Source organism: Lepidothrix coronata, unplaced genomic scaffold, assembly GCF_001604755.1.
Source record: "Lepidothrix coronata isolate B3197 unplaced genomic scaffold, Lepidothrix_coronata-1.0 Scaffold14, whole genome shotgun sequence".
Taxonomy (NCBI): Eukaryota; Metazoa; Chordata; class Aves; order Passeriformes; family Pipridae; genus Lepidothrix; species Lepidothrix coronata.
In genome coordinates, this window is record NW_016690194.1 from 5,591,697 (window position 1) to 5,616,712 (window position 25,016).

The following is a 25,016-nucleotide window of genomic DNA, read 5'->3' on the forward strand; positions in this document are numbered from 1 at the left end:
ATATTTTATTCATATGAGACTGCACTATGCAAGAACATGCTGGATTTAAACTTATTATTTGTGTAGGATTATTTGCAAGGTGACTTCAGTCTTTATGTTCTTTTAATTCTGCATATCAGTCCACCTTAGCAAATGCCAACAAACAAAAAACCAAAACAATAATAATAAAAAGCCTCACAAAAAAACCAATAAAAAATAACCAACCAAAACAAACAAAAAAATGCCTGAAGAATAATGTACAAATATAATCATATATGACTCCTTAAGGAAAACTTACCAACTGAGATTACCTCAATGAGAATATTCAATATATTTAGAATAGTTTGAGGATCTTTTGTATTCTGCAACAAAAAAGACAGCGATGTTTGCCTAACATAGCAGTCTATTACAATGGTTTAGATACTTAAAGCTAGGAGAAACTGCCACCATCAAATCAAGTAGAACTTAGGATGTATAACCACCCAGCTAAACATCCCACTATGCACTTGAATTAACCACAGAAGCAAATAAAATCTACTTTGTAGTATGACACAACAATTAGAACTGATAGGTGACAAGAAATTCATAAGTAGGTTACTTAAAGACAGTATCTAATCATTACAGACCAACACCACAAGTTTTGGAGACTCCAAAGGATAACACAACATATTTCATAATAAAAAGCCCAATGATAAAATGCAAAACTCACTGTGCACCCATAACCACAGAGATTAAAAGATTTTACCTCTAGGGTTGCCAGGATAACTTCTATTCCAGTGGAGCCCTTAGAAGTCATCTCCTTCCTGGTTTTTTCTGTCAGTGAGAAAAAGACTAATACTAGCTTGCAGAAATAGAATACATGATCAGAATGATCAGAATATCTACACTGTAAATAATAAAACCTATTAAAAACTATATAAAACTAAATTAAAAACTTAACCAATTCTAAAACTCTTTTTTTTTTCACTTGTTGAACAATCTTGTCATGTCCTAGAAAAAAAAGACCGTAAAGAAAAAAAATCAGTAAGAAAGCTCTCTTCCAGAAACTTCTACTTCTCATAGATATACATATGCACGCACATACATATATCAAGTGAATTATTACTTAAAGTACAGCTGTTTGACAATAAAAAATTAACTTAGCGTAACCAACACTATACCAGATAGCATTAAACGTGGACTTAAACAGATGCTGTCAACAGCGAAAAAACCAGATGGACAGTCAAGTTCACTAAACAAAAACAAAAATTCAAGTCCAGCAAGGAAGATACACAATAAGGAAGGCTCAAAAGGGAAACTACTAAAACTACAAAACTTAGATAATTACCTTGACTCTGAACCAGATGAAGGATCTTAGAGGTAACATATCTGGCATTGTCTGATTCTCCTAATACAGAGTCCAAATTGATCTTCTCCAACTGTGACAGCAGGGACATAGTCCGAGAATTGGCAGAAACGCTACAAGAAGGATTTTTTACATTTTTTTTTTGTCTAGATCAGAGAAAGAAAACTACTAACAACAGAAACTCCATCTCAGAGTAATGGCAGTGGCTAATTCACCTTCATGTTTTATTGCAGCAGACTAATTATATGTAACAGCATCTCCAAGAGCAACTGTGAACAGAGAAATCAGTTGCACCAAGTAAAATGCAGATATAGGTACAGATGTTGTTTATCTATGTCACTTAGAGTAACTTATATTTAATAATTCGCATTAAGTGACAGGATACTGTATCAAACCTGCCACTCAAGGAAAAACTGGCTACAAACAATCCCAAAGACTGTCTCACAGGCTGGCATTTTGAAGTGGGAGAAAAGACTGTCATTCATGAAATGATCAAACTAGCACCCACCAGCCGAAGAAAAAGAACACCATTTTGAACGAGAAACCTTTGGAACATTTCCAAAGTTATCATCAGGGTTTGGATTCATTTTGAACACAAGGGTATTGTGGCCTGCCAACAAAAAAATTGCCTTGAAAATGTATTTTAATAGAAGGCACAATTTCAAACCAGTCATTCATATAGGCAGGTAATTACAAAGAAAGAATTACTGTAAATATTTATAGTATTCTAAACAGAGTCAGCCTAGAAACTGTTTATTTGCTCTCTAGTTTAACATCATAACAATTATTCAGAATAGTTTAGAGATTCACATTCCTACATGAAAGTAATCTTTAGACAAATGTTTGACATTTTAATTACAGTCATGCAGTTAACTACAGGAAATTATGACTTCCAAGAATTAACTACATTGAATTTTCACTTCTGTAACATTAGGGTCCCACAATAATCAACAATAATTCATTTTACACTGACATTGTTCTGACTCCCTACAATAAAATTGAAATCTACAACGTTGCTTTATAAATTCTGTCAGTTTTGTTTAAAACAATGAGGAATTATTACTCCTTGATTTGTATTTTACATTGGTGTAAAGGTTTCACACTTACAGTTAACTCTACTAAATCGTTAAAATCAAGGGAGTAAGGTAGCCAAGGCCAAAGATTATACTGCCGAGAAAGCAAATTGATGTTAAGAGCTGCTGAGGAAACTCCTTTTACCACTTTCACTTTTCCATATTGACATGTAAATGAGAAACATAGCCAAAATCTATTTCAGACTACAGATGATACAAGCTGCTAACAACAGGAATAAAAAATGGTTATATTAACTATAGACTTAAATCAAAGCCATTTTATATTGTGAAGTAAGCATATCACCTTCTCAGTTATTTGCTAGACTTTGATTTCAGAATATTTCTTTAATATAAAATAAATCTGTCTTGGGTGCTGAAACACTAATTTCCTTGTTTAAGTAAAGCATAATCACTCCAATACTTTCTCATCATCCAAAAGCAGGCTTAGTATAAAGGTATTTTTATTTGCGTAACCTTTTTTTGTGTATTTCTCCTCCTCCGTTTATCCATTTGAAATGCTCCAAAATTAACCCAAGATTTTAATGAAATCCATAAATTCTGTTGATCTAGTATACAAACTGACAAACCTACACAAGGTGTTATCTTCACCAGCTCCACAGTCAAAACAAGCAAGACTCCCGCCAAACAACACGTAAGCCAGTGTGTATGAGAACTGCTGCTTCAACTTCTGTATGTGTGTGTATATGTATAATTTCCATTGTGGTATATCCCTAGTCTTACCATGAAATAAATGTAGTTTGAAAGCTGAAAACAAGCCAAGAAAGCAAAGCTGATCCTTAGAAATAATAAAGATTTTTTAAAAAATGGGGAAAAAAAGTTTTTGCAAAGATAAAACTCACATGTAGGCATTAGAATGTCAAAGCAAACCTCATTTTTGACCACTACAGCCTGCAAAATTCAAGCAACACTGGTGCCTGTAAGCAATTTACCATGTATAGGAAGTTGGCATCTAACATAGTTTCTCCATACTTACTAAAAGCTTTAAGAGGTTTAGGTAGAGTAAGTCATTCTCATTACTGGGTCGTATAACAATTTAAGTTTTAAGACTTAGAATTACAATCTCCGCCTGGGGACAGAGCTTCTATCAAGAGCAATAAGCACTTATTGCTGCAGAGATATCTTTAGAATGGTTTTCAGCTATTTGTCCTGCACGAAGTCTTCCAATATAAATATAGCCAAATAAACTTCCTGTCTTCACCATACCCAATCAAGCATACTTGAAACTGGCATCAGCTAACACTGAAATATACATTAAAGTCTTGATATCCTCTTAGTTATGACTGAGTTTTCATCTTAAACTAAGATTTGTACTCTTATTTATTAATATTCTATACTAATATACACAGTGGTTGTAAAACTGTGACAGTTTTCAATGTCTGCACAGTAAATTAAAAAGACTGTTGGACAGGAATTATGGCAGCCAGCCAGATATACAGGAGTAGAATCAGTAGTACTGCTGTGACAACCCATTTGACCTAAGAACAAAATGAAAGCCTAATTTGTAATGAGACTCTTTCTCATATCTGTAATGCAAATACATAAGTCACCAATGTGCCTGTAACAAATGTGGATAGAGCCTTCCCAAATCTTCGTTTGCTAAGCCCCGCCATGAATGCAAATACATATGTTTTGATCAACAAACCATTCAGGATCCAAATCTAGAAGACAGTTCTCCAAAACAGAAAGGCACCATGGAATCCAATATTTTTAACAGCAAAAAAACAGAATGGCACAATAAAAACTGTCTTATCAGAGCTATGTCTTATCAGAGCTCGCACAAATACTCTGAAGACTGTCCTGACTTTCATGGTGACCTGACAATGACAGACACAGCAGGAGCCAAAGACTCGGGAGGAAGAGCCAAGACTTTCCTGTGCTTAGATTGTGAGGGTATAAAAGCCCAGGGGTTCCTTTGCTCAAGGTCCCTCCTTGGAGGCACCAGCTTGAGCTGTTTCTGTGCTGCTACAGCATGAATAAATTGCTTTGGGGAACGAGACATCTGAGACTCTGCCATGGGAAACCTGGGGTCAAATTAGTATGCAGGCAGTGTAGACCAGTCACAAGAATTCTGATTGGAGTATCCAATATACACTGGAGTCATCAACCATCAAACTAGAAGAGCACTAACTAGGATTCCAGCTCAGTCAAAAGCCACTGTCAGAAGGAATGTGATGACCCAAACAGATCTCACACACCAACATGCAGGCTATCCAGGTCTCCAGCTGCCATGAGTGCCTGAGTTTATCACTGATGAGGAGGGCAGTGGAGACAAGATAAAACTAGTTTTCCCACAATATGAATAACCCTTTTTGTTATTAGAAGTCGCATTTTTCACCTCACTCATTCTAAATCCTTCTCACAAGAGCACTCTGTAATCACCAAGTTACATACAGTCTCTATAATCTTTAGTTATTAAAAAATTCTGACTAAGAAGCATCAGAAGAAACTCCATAACACCATAAAAACTATTCTCTTCAGAGTTCGATAAAGACCACAGCTGCTCTTCATGGCATACATATGCCAAACCAGTCCTTAACGACCTACAAAAATGATGATTCAATAACCAAAGGCAATTTCATTCTAAGGCTTTGTATCCCTTCATTTGAAAGTTTTTCTCCCTGAAGTTTAATCTTAATATTTCTGGCACTTCTTACTACCAATGTGACTGTCCTTTGCCTGTTCCAGTCATATACCTCTTTAAGCACAGTATCTTGCACATATTTCCATCAAATATTCTTAACCATTTTCTGCATTTCACAAGAGTATTTTGAAATTATTTGGTCCTGCAGTAGTTTTACAGATCTTTCCAGCTTCAAGGTGTCTGCAATTTTAACAAGAATTTCCTTGTGTTACGGATCATTAGTCAAAACCCAGAATATTTCCAATCATTAGCTGTAAGCAGAAAGAGAAAGAAAGAGCACATGCAGAAATAAACTGTGCACCGTTTCCTTCTGACAGCCATCAACCACCACTAGTCTAGTAGCCAGTCAGTGCTTTATTCTGTCCAAAAACAACCAATAATTATTCTTCTGGGATGGATTTAGACTTTCTTTAAGTGTCTTGAGGTAAAAGTTTACCAGTTTTATTTGATCCTGTACAGTTCATGTCTCCATAGGCAGGAAACTCTTTCTTCATCCCACATTCAAATGCTGCAGCTCAAAATGCCCCTCACACCACCACTTAGCTTGCAGAAGGGAAGCACTGAACACCCTTGCCATCATTTCAACTGCTGCCAAAGCTTACAGCATCACTCGAGGTAGCCAGAGAGCTTTGTGGATTTCCTCCTTCTCTGGTTAGGAAAGCTACAAGTGGATACAGAGGATGCATGCTCAGACAGTGAGAACAGAGGACTTCAGGGGCTCACATTTGAAAAAGAATTCCCTCAACAAGAAAACATTTTCTCAAAGAAAGATCCCTCACTGCAGGGACATTTCTTCCACTCCCAAAAGGTTTAAGCATTCTAACTCTGATTATGAAGAAGTGCTAGACTCACAACTCTCCATTACTCACTGTATGCCACTTTCACTATGCAAATGCTAGAACACATCATCATAGTTTTCTGGTTGTCTACTCACAATGAGAAAGATAACTCTAATGGCTGCCAAGGCAGCTTATAAAAATTCCCTTATCTTAGCATGGTTTTCAGCTATTCATCTTGCAAGAAGCCTTACAAAATATAATAGTCAAATGAAGGATGTAATCACTTTCCCAACTGTACCTACTTCCTCTGAAACTGCTGTATGCAGTCAGCCAGCACAATGATGCATAAGGGAGTTTCTTCTTCCCCCACAGTAAACAGGTCTTCTGTATTTTGGTATGTTCCAGTGAGCCTTTAAAAACCTATTTTAAAATAGGCAGGCTTTTCATGAGTTTGTTCTGATTTTATTCCAATGCAAATAAATTCAAACTTTTTTTTTTTCTCAACCATTTCCACAGTTACCAAATAATCTTTAGAGAGCTAATACTTCTTATTAGTTCAGAGCTATCTCTGTAAACAGAGTCACCATAACTTATTGAAGATTTAGGGAACAACTGTTTTGAATTGCAGAGATAAAACATTTATTTTATCTCCATAACTAAAGAAGAATAAATGGCACTTAAGTGGCCACTCTGCAAAAACCTAATATTCTTCATGATAGTATATTTCATGTATTATAATTTGTAGTGTTTTCATGAATACTCATTGCTAACAAAGAGTTTGCTTTCCTTATCATAATCCCTAAGGAGCTAATATACTATAAGGAGAAAATGCAATTGTTTCTTTACTATTTCTTTTGACCCACCCCTCACACAAATAGGAACAACCAGTCTCTGATATCGAGCCATTCTACTTCTAATCAGCACCAGCAAAGATGATACTACACACAAGAATTTAATGTCAAATTTTAAATAGATTCCAAGACACAAAACTAATGCACAGTAGAGCAGATTCTTCATGCAAATTCACCCACTCAGAAAATAATGATTACTTCAGAGAACTAAGACTGAAGCCAAAATTCCGTATTTTGCTTCCTGTACATATTTTTTTAATCTGATTAGATCGTTTGACTTAACAAGATGGTATAACCTATGCTATTTTAAGAAAAAGACTGAAAGCCTCTCAATAGTTTCCTGATGCTTAGCAGCCTTCCAGAAACAATCTCATAAACTTTTCAAATGCTTGCTAAAACAAGTTAACATGTAATAAACACAACTTTTCAACTCGACATCTTCTATAATTCCACTCTTGTTTGTTCTAGCTATGTGTTGGATTGCAGGATTGTTGCAGAATGACATACATCTTATGACAAAATCATGGCTTCTTACACAGTATTATAAACTTGTTCTTTAATTCCTTCCGCAGAGATCATTTTATGCTTCGCCAATATGTGCAGTGAAATTATTAATATATTTTTCAATTAAATTTAATGTATACTTTATATTTGAACATATCTAACAGTAACTGAAAATTTAAATTTTGCAAGTTATTTATTAATTAAGCTACTTCATGCTACCAATATTGATTTCTTCAGTGTTTCAGGACATCAACTTACACAGTCTTACCATGGACCCATAATAATGGAAGTTTCTCCAACGCTAGTCTCAGCTTCATATATTTTATTTATCTTATTATTAAGATAAAGACTGTTTTTTCACAGATCTCCAATAGCTTCATGTTGAGAGGTCACTATAGTTTTTGCAAATTTACCTTTTTTCAGATGATGTTTTTACTTTGTTCATATCGAAAGATGATTCTTCAAATTGTCATTTCTGATAACCTGGAAGATATTAAACAACTACATATTGTCAACATCTTTTGTTCTTTAATGATGAAATGCTACCACCATACTGAATGTCTCTACACTAGAAATGATAAGAAGTTAATTCACATTAATTGCATTTCTCCACACTGTCACAAGCTCTTCTCTCTTCAAACTATTTGATCCAGCTTTTAAAATAAATTATTGCATTGTAAGTATGGAGTATGATTCTGCATTATAATTCAGTCTTACCAAAGCTCAGAAAATCTGATTATAATAGAACAGAAATTTGTATAAGTCATTTAATAGACATTATTTTCCTGTCCATGATGGAATTTTATCAAGTAAAGTTTTTGCTGAAGCCAGTAAACACACTTTTTTAAAACTACTTGACAATGTTATAAGATGCCACAACATACTTATTTCTGACTACCATTTCATGTATCTATAGAGTAATTAAGTCTAGAGGTCCAGTGAGAAACATGGAGTATTTGGTGTTCTTATTTAAGCAAGACCTGAATATATTTCCTGGACAGAAACCATATCATGCTAAGAACTCAATTTTCCTATCCATTTAAGGACATAGTGTCCTCAGGGCACAACACTTCCTCAAATGGTGCCTCCAAGGTTGCAGTCTACAGGACCATTAACTGAACCTCAGTACCCATTTGAGATCTACTATGAATGACAAATACTCCCACTGTGACAAAAAATAGTATCCTCCAAGAGCACAGTTGTTAGTTTAAAGATAGAAGACAGAGCAAAGGGGAAAATGGATGTTCAAAGATATGGGTGCTGAGAATGAATATGATAAAGCACTTTTCTTTTGGGAAATGCAGTCAATAAATTCAGCCAATTACACACACAGAGCTGCCTCCCATCCCCTTCTCCCCAAAGAAATGTGTAAAACCTCTCAAAAATCTTTGTTGTTCAGCACCTAAAGTAATCAGATTTTTATTACTGTTAAGTTCCATGCCGCAACTGCTAAAAGCCTAAAGAAAATGAAGTAAGAAGCAAGCTTATTTCCAGACTTACCTGAAAGCAGAATCTTCTCCCAGCAGCCAGGAAGCAAATGCTTAGCTTTTCACCAGAATTCCAGCTTGAGTCAAGTTAACAGGTGTCCTAGGTTTCTCCAAGTACCCTTCAAGTGTAAAGTATCTCGAAATCCTTTAAAGAAAACAAATAGTTACAAGACAATAGCTGTGCCCACCACAATACACACAATTTCATGAATTATAAAGTCTGGAGTATCTGAACCAGGTTGCAGGTTGCAAGTCTTACTGGGGGGAAAATATTAGACTCTTGAATGCAAGTAGCCAGGTCTGTTTTGCTTGCAGCGTTGACCCACTGTCATAGAGATGATGAACGGTCTGCCAGTGCCAAGACTGTCTATATATTATAGTGTACTGAACTGCTGTACAAGTGGAGCCAGCTACTGAGCTGAAGTATCTTGAACTGCAAGATCGTAATTTGTTTGTCTAAATTCACCAGAAAGTATTTAATAAGTGCTAAAGTGCTTACTAATACTCCAGGTCAAAGGGAAAAGTCAAGCAGATAAGAAAAAGTACAAGAACATCTGAAAAAAACCAAAACAAAACAAAACCCCCAAAAAACAACCACCAGGGAGAAGGAGCATGGAAAAAGTGAAAAGAGATAGACATGCACACAGTAGCAATCCAGAAAGTTGTGGTGAAACATTTATGCATACTAAAGTAAAAAAGTTTCTCTAACATTTTACCAGGTAATGCAAAATTACTAATTTAAAATTACTAATTTAAAACTTTTAATATTATCCTTATTTTGAATAAAGGATTGATAGAAAGGTAAAGGCACAAGGTGAATGAGTCTCAATTTAAACATACATTTTAAATTTAATACCACTTGCCTGAGAGTGGTAGTCGAGCAGAGGAAAAACTAATATCAGTTCTGCTTTTAAAGGAACAACAACAATAACTGAATAAAAGCACCTCAAGTTGAAGGGGAGCAGAAGAAAGAAAGAAGTGTTGACTAGTTAAAATTCCAAGCTAGTATATGCTCGATTCTCTGCAATCTCCCTCTGCCTTTTGACATTGCCTGTGAATCCTCTCACCTACACAGTGGAAACAGGCAGCGTCTTCACGGGAAATTTCTCCAGACGCGTGAAGTTCCAAATCAGAAAGCTGCATTCACTGTAATAGTGCTACCAACGGTACAACAAATTAAGTGGACTGCAAGAAATTATATATCATTTTCACCTCTTCCTTTCTCTTCAGAAAAGCACATAATTGCCTCACTCCAAGGTCAATTTGGTGTCACTGAGCCACTGACTCACCTTCTCACTGATCCACCTTTTCAATGCTATGAAATTTTGACATTGGCAAGGTTCATGCAACAGGGAAGAGTATAACCCCTCCAACAGTTACCTTTCATATAAAGTTTTCACATTTGCCAAAACGCAACAGAATAGCATGGAACACAGTCTCCTACTTCTTGGATGAATATTCTAACCACGAAACTACTGCACAAAATGCCAAGCACTATCACAAAGCAATTTTCTTTTACTCAAAATAATGGCTAAAGAAACAAACTTGTACCATTTCATTCAGACCTCATATTTGGACATGACTGTTGGGCATTGCTGTGAGTGCCTGTTAGACTACAGAGGACTTGTAAGGACACCATCTCCCTGAACACTAAGTTGACATACCTGTATTAGATGAACACCCAGACACTCAGCCTCTTCAAGGCAGTAATAATTCTGGTCAGACATTGTAACAGGATTCAGAGGAAATTTTACTGATGTAAGTTCTGGGGCTCTCAACATAACTGGGATGTGGACTTCCTGAAGCAAGTCCAGAGCAGGGCAATAAAAATGACTGGGGTGATGGAACAACTCTCCTATGAAGACAAGTTACACGAATTGGGACTGTTCAGCCTGAAGATGAAAAGGCTCTGGGGAGACTTTATAGTAGCTTTCCAGTACCTAGAGGGGGCCTCCAAAAGAGCTGGAAAGGGACTTTTTACAAGGGCATGTAGTGATAGGACAAGAAGCAATAACTTTAAACTGTTTAGGTTAGATGTGAGGAAGAAATTCTTTACTGTGAGTGGGTTCCCCCAGTCCAGTGCAGATTAAACCAGAAGCAAACTGACCTTTCATTTCACATACCCTAGTCTCAGAAGCTGTTCATAGGTCAAAAACATTCTTTTTCAAGGTACTTGTGAGTCTGTTTAAACAAAACCATCTAAAAAGACTTCTGTACTCTTCATTCTGTAGGCCACCTTAATTCCAAAATACTACTTATGATTTACATTTTTAAACATAGCAGTAAATTATTTGCAGGAACTATTTACCTAAGTAAATCTACACTTGCAGGAATAAGGTCTGTGTTCAAAATTTAGAATAAGCAGCAACATGTGACAGCAACAGCCACTGTCTCAGTACCAAAAGCAACCTATCCAGAAAGCTTGTAGAGAGCAAAACACCGTGACAACCAGCATTCTAAATGTGGCAAAACCACATGAATACCCCACACAATATGGAAAACAGCAGTATATTACTTGACATTATACAAAAAAACATTCACCGGGACAGCAGAATGCTCATCCTTTGACAGCAGTAAGAACTGGCCACTGCTACTGATACAGCAGTGCTGCCTCTACCATCTCATCCTCCTGTACCTTAAGGAGGACTGGCCCTTTGCAAAAAGCTTAGCAATTATACCTTAAGTAGTGCCTCTGGCTATGGGGGCCTCTGGTGGTCTAGTGGTTAGGGTGCAGGACTCTCACCACTGCGACCCTGGTTCGATTCCCAGCCCCCCGGGCAGATGGAGCTCGTCAGCCTTGTAAGGCAATCCATCTAAGAGAAGGTCACTCTAAACAAACCTACATCCTGAGACCCTCACTGCCACTGTCCAAGCTTGCTCGGCCCCGGCAGATGAACCTCAGGATTAAAGGGTGGGCTCAGTTCAGCGCACGCTGGGTCTCACCTAAAAAAAATCCACTGCGCAGGCTCAAAGGGTTAATGACCTTTCCCAAATCTTCGCTCACGAAGACTGGCCATTATTAGTGCCTCTGGCTATTTAATCTTTTACTCTTTCACGCATGACATATTGTTTTCCAGTTCAGCATCCCAAGCGACAACTTCCACAAGTATCTTTTTAAAAAACTGGTTGTTTGTGCTTTTTTTCAGGGAAAGTAGTTCTATTTTAAAGTCATACAAACCAGCAAGGTTATCAGATGCAAAAAATTTCCCTAATAAAAACATAAGACCTAATGTTGGATAAAAAAATCTCACAGGCTAATTCGGGATGCCAGAGTTATTTATACAAACTGCTTTGAATCCTGAAAGCTTAATCCACAGCACAATACATACATGTTTTGGTTACCTATAAACCAACTTGAAACTCTTGTGATTGAAAACCTGGGGAAATCCTTCAAGCTTTACAACTAAGTTTCAAGTTGGTAAACACTACATCATACTCAACCACAATCTAGTAAACAGAACCATATACATAAATAATTATAACTGATGTGGTAGTGAAAATTTGTTTTCTGAAGCTGACTATTCCTAGCCCAGTTCCTGAACCTTCTTCTACAAGAACTGGAAAACAAAAACATAGACTTCCTACTCCAGGACAAATCTTACTTTTCATAGGAAGTTTCATAGGAATTAAAGTCCTAGTCAATAGTCCAGAGGGAGACAATTTTCAGAACCAGCTATTTCTTTAATTAAATTCTAAAATAGGATGGAATGGCTTTGAATACACACTAAACAATTATTGCTTCCTAATACTTTAACATGCAGCCATACAAAAAACTTTTACTGCCATCAAAATATTATAATATCCCTAAAGGTACATTAGAAGTATTTCTTCTATGAAAAGAATTTTGTTCAAGATAGTAGAAAAACTAGAGATACTTTTCCTCCAGATATAATTGCAAGACTTTACGTGGAAAGGGTAGAAAGTAGTCCTTCATCTAATGACTAAATCTACCCAACACTTCTAAGTAGAAAAAAAAATCTGAAGTTTTTGGTTGAAGAGAGTCTAATTTTTAAATCCAAAACAAAATGAAAAGACTAACAACCTTTACCAGTCAAAGAAAAAATACTTCTGAAAATCAGCTATGCCTTTCCCTTGTACCATTTGCTATAAATATTTATAGTAGGGAACAAAAAAGTCAGCTGATTAGCTCACCCATTGCTGCATTATAGCAAACTGCTGACTTTTTGACGTGACTAGGTAAACTGCAACATACAATCAGACACTCAAAACGACATACATAAAGCTTCACAGAAGACTGAAGCACCAAAGTCCTTTACAGCAGCTTGCCAACTACATCACGCAGCCATTACCACCAGTCCACTTAACTGTAAAAAGAAGGCCTGACACATGTAGCCAAAAAAGCTGTAAATACCCAATAATGATTATGAAAGAAAGAAAAGCATTGGCCAGGAAAAGGCAAAATAAAAAACAGTACTTCATTTCTTGCCTGGAAAGAAGCTCCTAGAAAGTTACTGGCATTGCAAGCATAAGATTACTTCAAGATATGACAAACTTGCTATCACCAGGGTCACATGGGATCACGTTCAAAACTGACATGATTTAAGCTGACAGAAATACTGCAGAAGTCAGCTACTTCTTACCCCACTAGCATAACCCTTTCATCAGGTAGAAAGTGAATGGCACAGGGAGGGAGAAGGGAGCAACAAAAATAGCCAGAAGGAAAAGGACAACCATAGCAGAAACTAAGCATTTCCCTACACCAGAAACTGAACAAGAACTGGAAACCTTGTAACTTTAGCCAGCTCTTGGAAATGCTCCATTAATACAGTGGGAAATGTCAGAGGTGCTTTCCAGCACCTAACCCAGTGACTGCTCCTTCGGTTTACACTGTCTAGATGGTTAAGGTCAGCCTGTAAAAAAATCAACCCAAACATCTAAACTTGCTAGTTCTAGATGAGTTAAAGCAAACCCTCAATCCTGGTTTTAATCTAGACGAAAAAAAAAAAAAGAAAAGAAAAAAATCCATGGTTCTATGTTGCAGATTTATCTATTCAAATACCTTCAAGCCCTTCAACCTCATTAGTGCACAGAAACACAATCACCACAACCCATAATACTCTCAGCAACTGTTCTCACTTTTAAATTCTTAATTTTGGTCGTTTTGCTTATGAATTATGCTTGGAGCAATTAAAACAGTATTGCCTACCTCCAGTATGGAAAAGCCTGGACATTCTGTTTCTCATAAATTTTAAGTTGTACAGAAGTCGTAGTGAAAACGTATATGTGCCTTGTAATGCATTGAATGTTTTAGGACTGTCACCTTTGCGGCTGTTGCAAAAAAGAGGAAGGATGTTTGGGTGCTCCCCTCCTCCCCACTACTTCCAGTCTTTCTATGCTTAACTGTTACAAAACTGTATTTTCAAATGTAAACAATGCTGAATCATCCATGTATCCAGGCCACACACTGGACAGTTCATAATCTTCTTGATGCGTAGCACTGGATATTGGACAGTTAAGCTGTGGAGAGTGGCAGGACCTGAAAACACACCCAGAGACACACTGCCATTATAAATCCCTCCTACGCACTCACACAAGCAGCTGCCCTGTTCAGCACTCTCACACTCACTCCAAGAAAATTGACTTCCCGCCTATGTTGTTTAAGGAGTTTCAACATTTCAATTACTGCAGTTATATTCCAGAGTCAGGGTGACTCAAGCAGCATTCAGTTCTTTCAGACATTAGCAATTTGTATCATAGGAGCAATATCCTAAGAGCACACAGCTCACAGATAACAGGAATTAAAGGAGATGTTTCAAATAACACACTGAGAGCCAAAAAACAGGTGATCCCCAGCTATGTCTAGCAGAGTATCATCATAAATTTTAAAGACTGTGAAGTCTCTAATCATAAGACACACTGCTGACAAGCTGTTGAGTGACAAGCTGAACACCTTTCCTAAACTAAAACCTAAAAATGAGGTGAAATAGCAATCTCCTTCTATAAGCCAAGAGGACTTCAGAGAGCCCTTCTCCTGATTTTTTCCCTTTTAATTGTAGCTTCTAACACATAATTTCAGTGAATTTGCTCCCAGCAGCAGTAAGCTAACCAATATAAATCTTCTACCAAGAAACCTGAATATTTTTCAAGTTCAAAAGCTTGTATTTGGAAGACGATCTGTGAACTTCTTGAACATGAAACCTAAAATACGAGCACTGTCACCTCCAACACCTAAACTGAAAGTTAAGCCTGAGATCAGGTATCATTTCACACATAGATCAGGTGTCACTTCACACACCAAGACTACTCCTTGGTTTAGTATCATTTCCTTGCTTTCTGAAAAAAATAAAAATACCTTTTTTGAAGCTTAAAATAAAAAAAGTACTTCCCTTAATTTATGCTGGCATAAAAAAAAATTCCCAGTAGTGAACTGAAACATCAGAAACTATGTGTTAAAATTATTTTGATGGTAAATAAGAACATCTCCATAAAAAGAGATTGTCTTGCCCCTCTTCCACCCAAGAAATAAAAAAATATTCCAACACAGACTTGCACTCACAACACATAGCATGAGATATAATTTCCAGAAAAACACTTCCGTCTCAAGTATGATTTCACTGAAGGATAACCAGAAGGTGGGGCTATCCCACTAGCAACATCCAGTCACCCAGCATAATACAAAATACACACTGAAAGCTACAAGCAAAACAAGGAAGATTTTCAAGAAATATAACCTACAAAGGTAGTGCACACATGTATGTCTCTAAAGGAACAACATTTGTGGGAATATTCGTTGGAGAGCTAATTCCCTCGTGACAGAAAAATAAATACACAAAAATCAACATTCATATCACAAGACTATACAGAAGTTTCATAGTGTTTTTACACTATACAGTTACACAGATGAATTCAATCTCTGCCTGTAGATACTAAAGAAAGCCTACCGCTCTAAGTATCTGTAATAACAGTTCATCCAGCTCAGGACTCCTAAACATCTGACAAAGCTCAGTGCCTGAAGACAGTTTACACTGAAGAAATACGCCACACCACCCCCTGATATGCAACCTATTTCTCAAACCTTCTCTGTCGAGTATTTGAACTGACACCTAGAGAAAAATACGTGATATGACAGATTTCCATCACTGCAAGAGGAGGCAGGAAAAGGAGGGGGCAGAGGGGGAAGAAAAACCAAACCCTAAATATAACAAACCCCTACACACGGAGCGTTAAGTTAGGCAGACGTTGGGTAGGCCAAGTGGCACGGTACATGAGGCAAGTGTTATTCCAACCGTCGTGTTTTCCATGCAATGCCCGCGCTGGGTCACCCCTCCAGCGGGACAGGGGGCACGGAGCCGCAGCGTTCGGAGGCCGGAAAGGCCGGGGGTCACCTGCAGCCTTTGCAGCAGCAGGACTGCCCGGCAGTGCCCCCCGTAGGCGCGGCGCGGAGGAAGCAGCTCACCCCGCGGCCAGCGCCGGCCTCCGTGCGGCTCCACCCCGCGCTGCGGGCAGACCCGACCCCGCCGGGCCCGGACACCAGGCACCGCTCCTACCGTAGGGCCCGCGCCCACCTCCGCGGGTGGGAGCGCGCGGCCCAGGCTGCCCCGCCGCTCCCCGGCAGGTACGCGCCCCGCAGCCGCGGGGAGCCGGCACGGAGGAGCCCCGCCCCGCCCCGCCCCAGTCCCGGCGCCGGCCCCGCCCCGCTGCGGCCCGCTCCGCGCTGCCGGGGACGATGCCCGGCAGCGGGGCTTCACCTTCGCGGTAGGCGGGGAACCCCTCACTCACCCCGCGGCGCTCAAGCGGGGGCGCCGTGCGGCGGCGGCTCCGCGCTGCGCCCCCGCCGTCCTCACGCGCGGCGGCAGGACCTGCCCGCACCGCAGCGCGTCACCGGCCCCGCCGCGCCCCGCCCGCGCGCAAGCGCCGCCACCGCCGCCGCGGGGGGGGAGCGGTGCCCGGGCCGGCTCGGCCAGGGGAAGCTCACGGCTGTAGGATCAGCCGGACGAGTAGCGTGAATCCGCCGGGCCGGCCGCGCCCGCCGCCCCACCCGCTCACGTCCGAGCTGTCCGTACCGATATAAGATATACAGGTACCTAAGGGCGGGTGCCAAGAGGACGGAGCCAGGCTCTGCTCGGTCGTGCCAAAAAATTGGACAGGAGGCCACGGGCAGAAACTGATGCACGGGAAGTTCCACCTGAACATAAGGAAGAACTTCCTTACTGTGCAGCTGACCGAGAACTGGGAGGGATTGCCCAGAGAGGTTGTAGGGTCTCCCTCACTGGAGCCCGAGATTAGCTCAGTTGGTTAGAGCATACTGCTAATAAGGCCAAGGTCAAAAGTTTGATCCCGGTACAGGCTGTCCACTTAAGAGTTGAACTTGATGACCCTTGAGGGTCTCTTCTAACTCAAAATATTATGTGATCCTGTGAGATACTCAAGAACTACCTCGATGCAATCCTGTGCCACATGCTCTGTGATAACCCTGCTTTGAGCAGGGAGAGTGGACCTGATGACCTGCTGTGGTCCCTTCCAACCGGATGGATTCTGTGACTTTGAATTCCACAACTCCATTGGGTGCTTCTCCACAGCCCAACCTTCACCTGCTTTTTATGGCAATCACAGTGAAACCAAGGAATCCCACTGCCCAGGACATTGAGGAATCATGGAAGCAAGGAAGGAAACTCAGTGATTTGTAACTGTCAAAGGCTTCAATTCCCCCCCCACACACCTTTTCTGCTCCAAATCTTTGCAAAAGAGAAATAATACCTCATACACACCAGAACATTCTACGGCAAATTAACCTCCACATGCCTGGCTCCTGGTTTTCAACTGCTCAGTATCACTGATGAGCTCTAGAAATGGGCAATTTAATCTCCCTCTCTGACACTTGTTAAGGTGGAACAACCAAGAACAGTATTTCTTTTTTCATTAAGTTTCTCAAATGAAGAAACTGCTAAGAATACCAAGGCCAAATCCATATACTGATAGTTGTTTACAAAACTTAGATGGGAGAAGCAGCCTTTCGCGAAGGCTGCTAAACTGAAATCCAGTTCAAATCTCACACTAATAATAGCCAAAAATAAAGGCACAATCCCTAATAGAAATATGCAAAGTTAATTTCCCAGTAACATTGTGTATCCATGGAGTCGGCCATTCTTAGTCTTGTTCAGTACAAAGCAGATTTCAGATCCTTAAAACTACAGACTTTTATTCATCTTCCCTTTCAAAGTACATATACTTGGCTACCGCATTTGCAATTCCTGTCCTACACACATCATTCATTCCACTCACAAAGACAAGAGCAAAGACAGCCAAGATTTTCTACTGCCTAGGAAGTAGCTATGTGTTTTGTGTGATAATTTGCTACTCTTCCATGGGGCTGATTCACCTGAAGAATTGTTTATAGTTACTGTTTGTTAGTCCTTTAACTTGGGTGGTGTTGCAGTGTTAGAAAGGTAAGTTCTGCTTATCGTCCATGCAACAGTCCACAGATGATCCCTGCAGAAAACATACACATCTAAACCTTATGGACACAGAACAAAGCTGCTTTACTGGCAAGTCAGAAGAAACCACGCAAGTGAGGAGCAGTGGACTACTTTTGTGTAGATATGACAGATGGGAGATCCTGGTCCTCCTATCTCCTGTTTATGCATAAATGCTTTAATAAATTTTCTTAAGTCCCCATCCCACCATACTAACAAAAATGGATAGTCAGTTGTCCATTTATTCTGTTATTCACTTGGTCTTTCTTTGGCAAATAATTCAACATTAATTATGCTTCCTAGAACTTGTAAACCCATGGATTATGATCATAAAACATACATGTATTGGGAAGGAGATTCCTCCCTCTCTTACAAGATTCTCCAGTTATCTAGCATGAATGAGAAGAATGCAGGTTATTAGAATGCAGGACTTTACCAGTACATTGGCAACAGATAGGAACAGAAAACAGTACAGCTACAAGGTGTCTGTGAATTCTATTAATAGAATTATTTTAAATGCATAGTTCTGTCTGAAGCAAGGCAGAAGACATGGAATAAATTCAAATATGACTCAGGCAAAGACAAAAATAGTGTCAGCCAGGCTCGGGTAAGTAAAGAGCAAATAAGGGGGGTGTAGATAAAAATCTCTTGAATTTTTTTAAAGCTGAAGTCAGAGTAAGTGTACTTAATTTAGTTATGAAAACAATGTTTTAATCAGCTCTGTATGTGTCCTGACACATGACAAAAATAAATCGGTTCAAAATATGAGAATTCTTTACTGAAGAAAGAGGAGACAGCAGAAGCTCCAATTAATTTAACACTGCCAAAAAGTGTGATTTCATTTAAAAAAAAATGAATTAAAATACTTGTATCAGTTACTGAAACCCATTTACTTTTCTCACTGTTAATGTAAACAAAGAATGCAGAACATAATTGGATGGGGAGGTTGCATTTATCTTGATTATTCCACCCAAAAGATTGCTCTATGGAGAACCATTTTTACTAGCTAAACATTTGTTTATGGAAAGTTAAAGGTCACTGAATGATTGAACCTAGATTTTCTTTTTTTGGTAGATAAATTGATTCCAAGTTTAGGATTTATTTGTACAGAGAACAAGTTTACCTTTAAAAAACCGGACTCTGATGTACAAAGGCAGTAGCAGGCCACTGCTGTTCTTATAACAATTCTCACAAATTCAGATGCATTTTACTTACATGAGACTGAAGGAATCTGCCCTAGCTTTGTTTGTTTTCAAACATAATACTGTGTGCAAAAGTGAGTTGTTTATCCATTGAATCTCTTATAAAGACAGTTAAAAATCATGTTAAATCAAATACAATTCTAAACAGTTATCTGATGCTATGTAGTTAATATAATGTTTCATTATTCTTTTGATTTCACAAAATTTTGCAACATTTCAACTAAAATCTTTAATAGGCATTGTGCTGGTTTAAAGGTAAACCAGCAGGGGAAATGGACTCAACTCAAAAGAGACATTATAAGTCAGAATAACAATTTAATAAAATAATACAATAAGTACGATTATACAGACAAACAATTGGTTTTAACCCACAAAACCCAAATATATAACCCAGTACCCTGGGGCATGAACAGAGTGGTGTTCTTTGGGCCCCCCTGAGTCCAAAGTAAAAGGAGAGGGGAAAACCTGTTGGTGAGAGTGCTGTTGCAGTCTGGTCAAGAGTGGTGGTTGCAGTCTGGTTGAAAAGTGGTGGTTGCAGTCCAGTCGAGAGTGGTGATCTGCAGTCTGGTTGAGAGCAGTGATCTGCAGTCTTCCTCTGGATCCCACGAGTGGTAAAAAAAGTTCCAAGACTCCAAGATTATATATTCTCCAGTTCAGGCAGGAATGCTCAGTACTTTCCTCAGGGTGGGGAGTTTCACAAAGGGTGTGAGGAACAGGGAGGCACCCTTCTATATCGCAGGCCTCTTAATACCTACGCTGTAGCCTGAGGAGTCAGGCTGCTCTGGGCAGAGGGTGTAAATAATCTATTGAAAACAGTTTCTGGGAAATGGCATAGAAGGCTATAGAATACACAGTTTTGGGTTACACCCATCCAATGATGAACTGGTCTCAGCTGTCCTAACTAGGACAGGCATACAAAACTACAGCAAACAATTTACATTTTTACTTAGAGCAAATCATAAATCTGTGGTGTTTTGAAAAAAGTGATTGCAAATTATATGGCCATTAAGTAAATGTTTGATGGGGAGCCAGGCATGCATCTCTGAAAACAGCAGCAACAGTAATACTGTCTTGTGGAGCAGAATTTCACACAAAATTAAGTCTCTAGGTTTGACCAAGTGACCCATCTAGGGGATGAGGGAAAGGCTGTAGATGTAGTCTACCTGGGCCTTTGATACTCTCTCCCACAGCATTCTTCTGGAGAAACTGCCTGCTCATGGAGTGCACAGGTGCAGTTTGCTGGGTTAAAAAATGGCTGGATGGCTGGGCTGAGAGTGGTGGTGAATGGAGTAACTTCCAGCTGGTGGCTGGTCACAGGGCTCAGTGCTGGGCCAGTCCTATTTAATATCTTTACCAATTATTTAGATGAGGGGATCAAGTCCCCCCTCAGTTTGCAGATGACACCAAGTTGGGTGGGAGTGTTCATCTGCTGGAGGGCAAGAAGGCTCTACAGAGGGATCTGGATAGGCTGGATCCATGGGCTGAGAACTAGAGTTTGAGGTTCAAAAAAGCAAAGTGCTGCATCCTGCCTTTGCATCACAACAGCCCCAGGCAGCACTACAGGCTTGGGGAAGAGTGGCTGGAAAGCTGCCCAGCAGAAAAGAACCTTCCGGTTGCCAGCCGGCTGAATGAGGCAGCAGTGTGCCCAGCTGGCCAAGGAGGCCAATGGCATATTGGCTTTTATCAGAAATAGTGTGGCCAGCAGGACAGGACTAGGGAAGAGATGGTCCCTCTGTACTCGGTGTGTACTGTGAGGCTGCACCTCGAATCCTGTGTTTGGTACTGGGCCCCTCACTTCAGGAAGGACATTGGGGTGCTGGAGCTTGTACAGAGAAAGGCAAGGGAGCTGGGAAAGGATCTGGAGCGCATGTCCTATGAGCAGTGGCTGAGGAAGCTGGAGGTTTTTAGCCTGGAGAAAGCAAGGCTCAGTGGTGACCTAATCACTCTCTACAACTACCTAAAATAGGGTGTAACTTGCTCTACTCCCAGGCAAGTAGCAACAGGACAAAAGGACACAGCCTCAAGCTGTGCCAGAGGAAGTTCAGGCTGGAACATCAGGAAGGATTTTTTCACTGAAAGGGTAGTTAAGCGTTGGAACCAGCTTCCCAGGGAGGTGGTGGACTCACCATCCCAGGAAGCGTTCAATAAATGACTGGACATGGAACTTAGTGCTAGGGTTTAGTTGGCATGGTAGTGTTTGGTCAAAGGTTGGACCTGGAGGTCTTTTCCAACGTCAATGATTCTATGATTTGTAGAGCATTTGGTCATAGGAATATACCTTTTAATGGAACAACCTAAGCACTTAGGAAAGAATTAAAAAATATATGCCAATCTACACTCTATGTGGAAAGACAAGGACATTAGAGCTTTCATAAGATAAAAAGGCAGCTTACATTTTTACATAAATCACATTGCATTCATTTAGTATTACTGACAAGGCAATACAAGCAACGAATTAAGTGACATTTTGCAGAGACACAAGTTTTCAGACAAGAACGGGCTTCTCACTCCCAACTGCATGTTTATAATCTGTTAAAAAACATTTACTACTAAGTAAGCAATACAGTATGACTTCCAGGATCAGACATACAGCTAAATAATCACAAGCAATTTCAAAAGTTAATAGTTATTCCCCTGGGAGCAGGGAAGGGATGTAAAGCATTAGAACAGACTGACCATGGAAGAGGTGGAGCCACCATCTCTAGAAGTGTTCAAAAACATGTGGATATGGCACGTGAGGACATGGTGTAATGATGAGCACGGCAGTGGTGCTAAATTAGTTGATAGCTGGACTTGAAGTACTTTTCCAGCTTTAATAATTCTCTGATTCTAGGATAAAAGCAAGGAGTACAAGAAAAAGCTCTGCAAAATAATTTAATGGGTTGCAGCATATAAGCATTTTTAGATCCTATCCTGTTCCTTTCAAATTATCAACTGGCTAATCATTGTTTCCTATTAAAACTTAACCTCTGTTAGTTAAATCTACCTTGCCTGTTGCTATACTTCCATGTACTCAACATATCCAGTCATTTCCAGATAACGAATACTGCTAATAATACAGCTAATAATACTGCTAATAATACAGCTCTCCTTAACTCTGAAAACCAATCATGCCTTCATGTGGGAGCCAGCACTTGTCTACATACACACTGGAGAATTTGGTTTTGGCTCTTTATCTCTAGATTTCTCATTCCTTGATATCCATTAGAACTTGGCACTTCTCCAGCATTGGCTCTGTTCTTTTTCACCTTTGAGATCTTTTGTGCTCTATTACAGGTGTATTTCAATGCATACAAAAGCATTTCAGTTCAACTTCATATCTGTGGTTCATTCACCTACTTTTCTTTTGTAATGCTGAAAATGAGATAACCTACCAATATTCTTCATACAGAATTCAGAATGTATAGGTTTGTATCCTGATGGATAATGTTCATCTAACTGTTGTGGAGAGTGGGGGTCAGAAAGAGTGGGTTTTTCAGGGCAGGAAGGGGACAGGTTTCTAAAGTGATGCACTGTGTTTCACAGGTTCATACCAAGTCAGCCACTTTTTTTTCCATATGCCCAGTGACAATCACATTTAATATATATGTGTAGGATGTTAACAAACCCACTGTGACCCAGCCAAACTCAAGAGTGAATCTCATCTGTTTCAGTTAAACAAGAATGTCAGTACTCACAGCATAAAAAAAAAATAATAAAAAAATTATGTGTGTCATTTTTAGCCTATCTGAAGGTTACCTTCTTTCTATTTAGGAAAGTATTTGCTTACTGTGAGGCAGCTCCCTTTTCCTTATCTCTCTGCACCAATTGCTTCCATTAACAAGGAGATCCAAAGCAATGATAAGTTCCTGAAAAATCAGTCGTACTTTAAGCAAGGCAAAAGATAAAGAATAATTTTCAGAAATGATTATGAAATACCTTCTCCTTGGGGGAAAGCTATAAAGGTATCTTGCAGCAGATGACCATTTCCACAATTGACTTCTTGAGGGAGAGGAGGGTTCTCTGTGTTATTCATAAAATGATAAACTAATGATTTAATTTTGTACAAACAGGTCAATAAGTAATTCTACATGCTTTAGATTTCTTGATCTTTAGAGTAAACTAGGGAAACTTATCTCTTAAATCTGCTTCCATTTAGCATGCTTTAAGAACAGCATCCAGAGCATGAGGAGACTACATTATTAATAAAACTTACTCATAAATCATGTTTTTTCATTTGATTTAATTGACCTTTGTGCAAACAGTCCTTCAAAGGCTGCAGATGCCTTTTTGCTTATGCCAGTCAAAATTCCTTTTACAGGATTTTTTGTTTTTAAGACACAGTAGAGGACAAGTTTGCTCATTTCTTCTCTTAAGTAGTATTCTTTAAAAATTCATAATGCTTTAGTATGAGTTTCTGCAGTGTAAAAATAGGCATCCTGTATTACAATCTCATACAAAATACATCACTAGCTTCAACATTAATGTAATATCATTCTGGAAAGACAAAAATAGCAGGCAGTCAACTGACTATACCCTGAACTGGTACATGGTTAGCTGAAGTATTCTTAAACAAAGCAGCCTATTTAAGTCAAATACATGATGGCATGTTCTTGGTGTATTACAGGAACAAAGGTACTCCATAAGTAATACTGAAGCAAGTTCCTTACAATTCTTAACCTACTCCCACTTCAACATGAAGGAAGCAAAAAACATGTTTTGGTCACACTACAAAGAATTATCTGGAGGTTGCTCTTCTTCTCTGTTTTGCTTAATGTTGAGAACTACTTTGTGGAGCTTACACATATGTGCTTGACTAAGAAAACAAGAGATACTTTTGTAATAAGCTCTAAGGCATTTTAAATACTAGTGACTTTTGTAAACCATCCCCACAAAAAAAAATTGTGTGTGTAATCTAAAAATAACTAAAAAGCGATTTTATTTTTCTGGATGTTCCCATGCACCTATCACATGTGCCAGAAGTTAGATCAGTCCTTCACAGAATTCTGTCAGTGTGCTTCATTGTATCATTTCAGGTTGAAGTGCTTTGATATTCTCAAAGCAAAGCATCTCAACTTAGGGGTTACTGTAGTGAGCATGTGTTAACTTTTTTAACCGCTATAGTCCTTTCACACAGATATAAACAAGCTGCTGTTCATGTCTGATGCCTGGTATTTTTGCCAAGAGAAGTGGTAATTCCTTACATTTATTTACAATGGATCCATCGGCATGATGACTTCATAAAAAATCAGCTTATAATTGCAACCACTTAGTCTGCACAGAACCAGAAATAGATAATTTTTAATGGAAGCATCCGTGACAAACTTCAAACAAACTACTTTTTCAGAAAGTAATTTCTGTAAAATACTGGGGTTTTTTAAAAAAAATTTCATCGTTAAATGATTATTAGAGATTATATGGACTACAGCCCTTCTCTCTTGAAATTAAAAATGGAATTCACCAAAAAAATCAACTGTCTTTCTACAGAACAGAGTGCTGGTCAAGGTATCACTGTCTGCTCTATTAAAGACAGCTAGCTTTCATTTACAAATGTTTTAACCACTATCAGGTTTAATAATAATGATCTGTTCTTTGCTACCATAACATTAGGATCATTACAAGATGTCTGTTATATAGTGTTGCATATCACCCCTTAAATTACTTATGAGTGCAACGGTGAACCACCAGACATTTCAACAACCATCGAGCTGAGGACATTTC

General features: G+C 39.0%; 1 protein-coding gene across 9 annotated transcripts in view; it reads right to left on the reverse strand.

The window, feature by feature from the left end:
• AGTPBP1 (ATP/GTP binding protein 1) overlaps positions 1-16,504 on the reverse strand; it is a 57,391-nt gene extending 40,887 nt beyond the window's left edge. For 5 of the 9 annotated variants that reach the window (XR_001873363.1, XM_017806121.1, XM_017806128.1 and 2 more), the window contains exons 1-6: positions 16,421-16,504; positions 8,694-8,825; positions 7,607-7,676; positions 1,307-1,437; positions 725-792; positions 278-341 (exon numbers count right to left, since the gene is read on the reverse strand). Coding sequence is in view for 8 of the 9 variants with exons in the window: in XM_017806121.1 (XP_017661610.1) it covers positions 278-341; positions 725-792; positions 1,307-1,437; positions 7,607-7,638 (295 nt within the window). In the remaining variant the exon portion in view is untranslated. Of the gene's footprint in view, positions 1-277; positions 342-724; positions 793-1,306; positions 1,438-6,140; positions 6,259-7,606; positions 7,677-8,693; positions 8,826-9,747; positions 9,838-10,344; positions 10,929-15,858; positions 15,960-16,188; positions 16,209-16,420 lie in introns of those variants that run through there. The other 4 variants (XM_017806126.1, XM_017806122.1, XM_017806125.1 and 1 more) reach the window with 4 other exon arrangements.
• Positions 16,505-25,016: the final 8,512 nt, after the last annotated feature.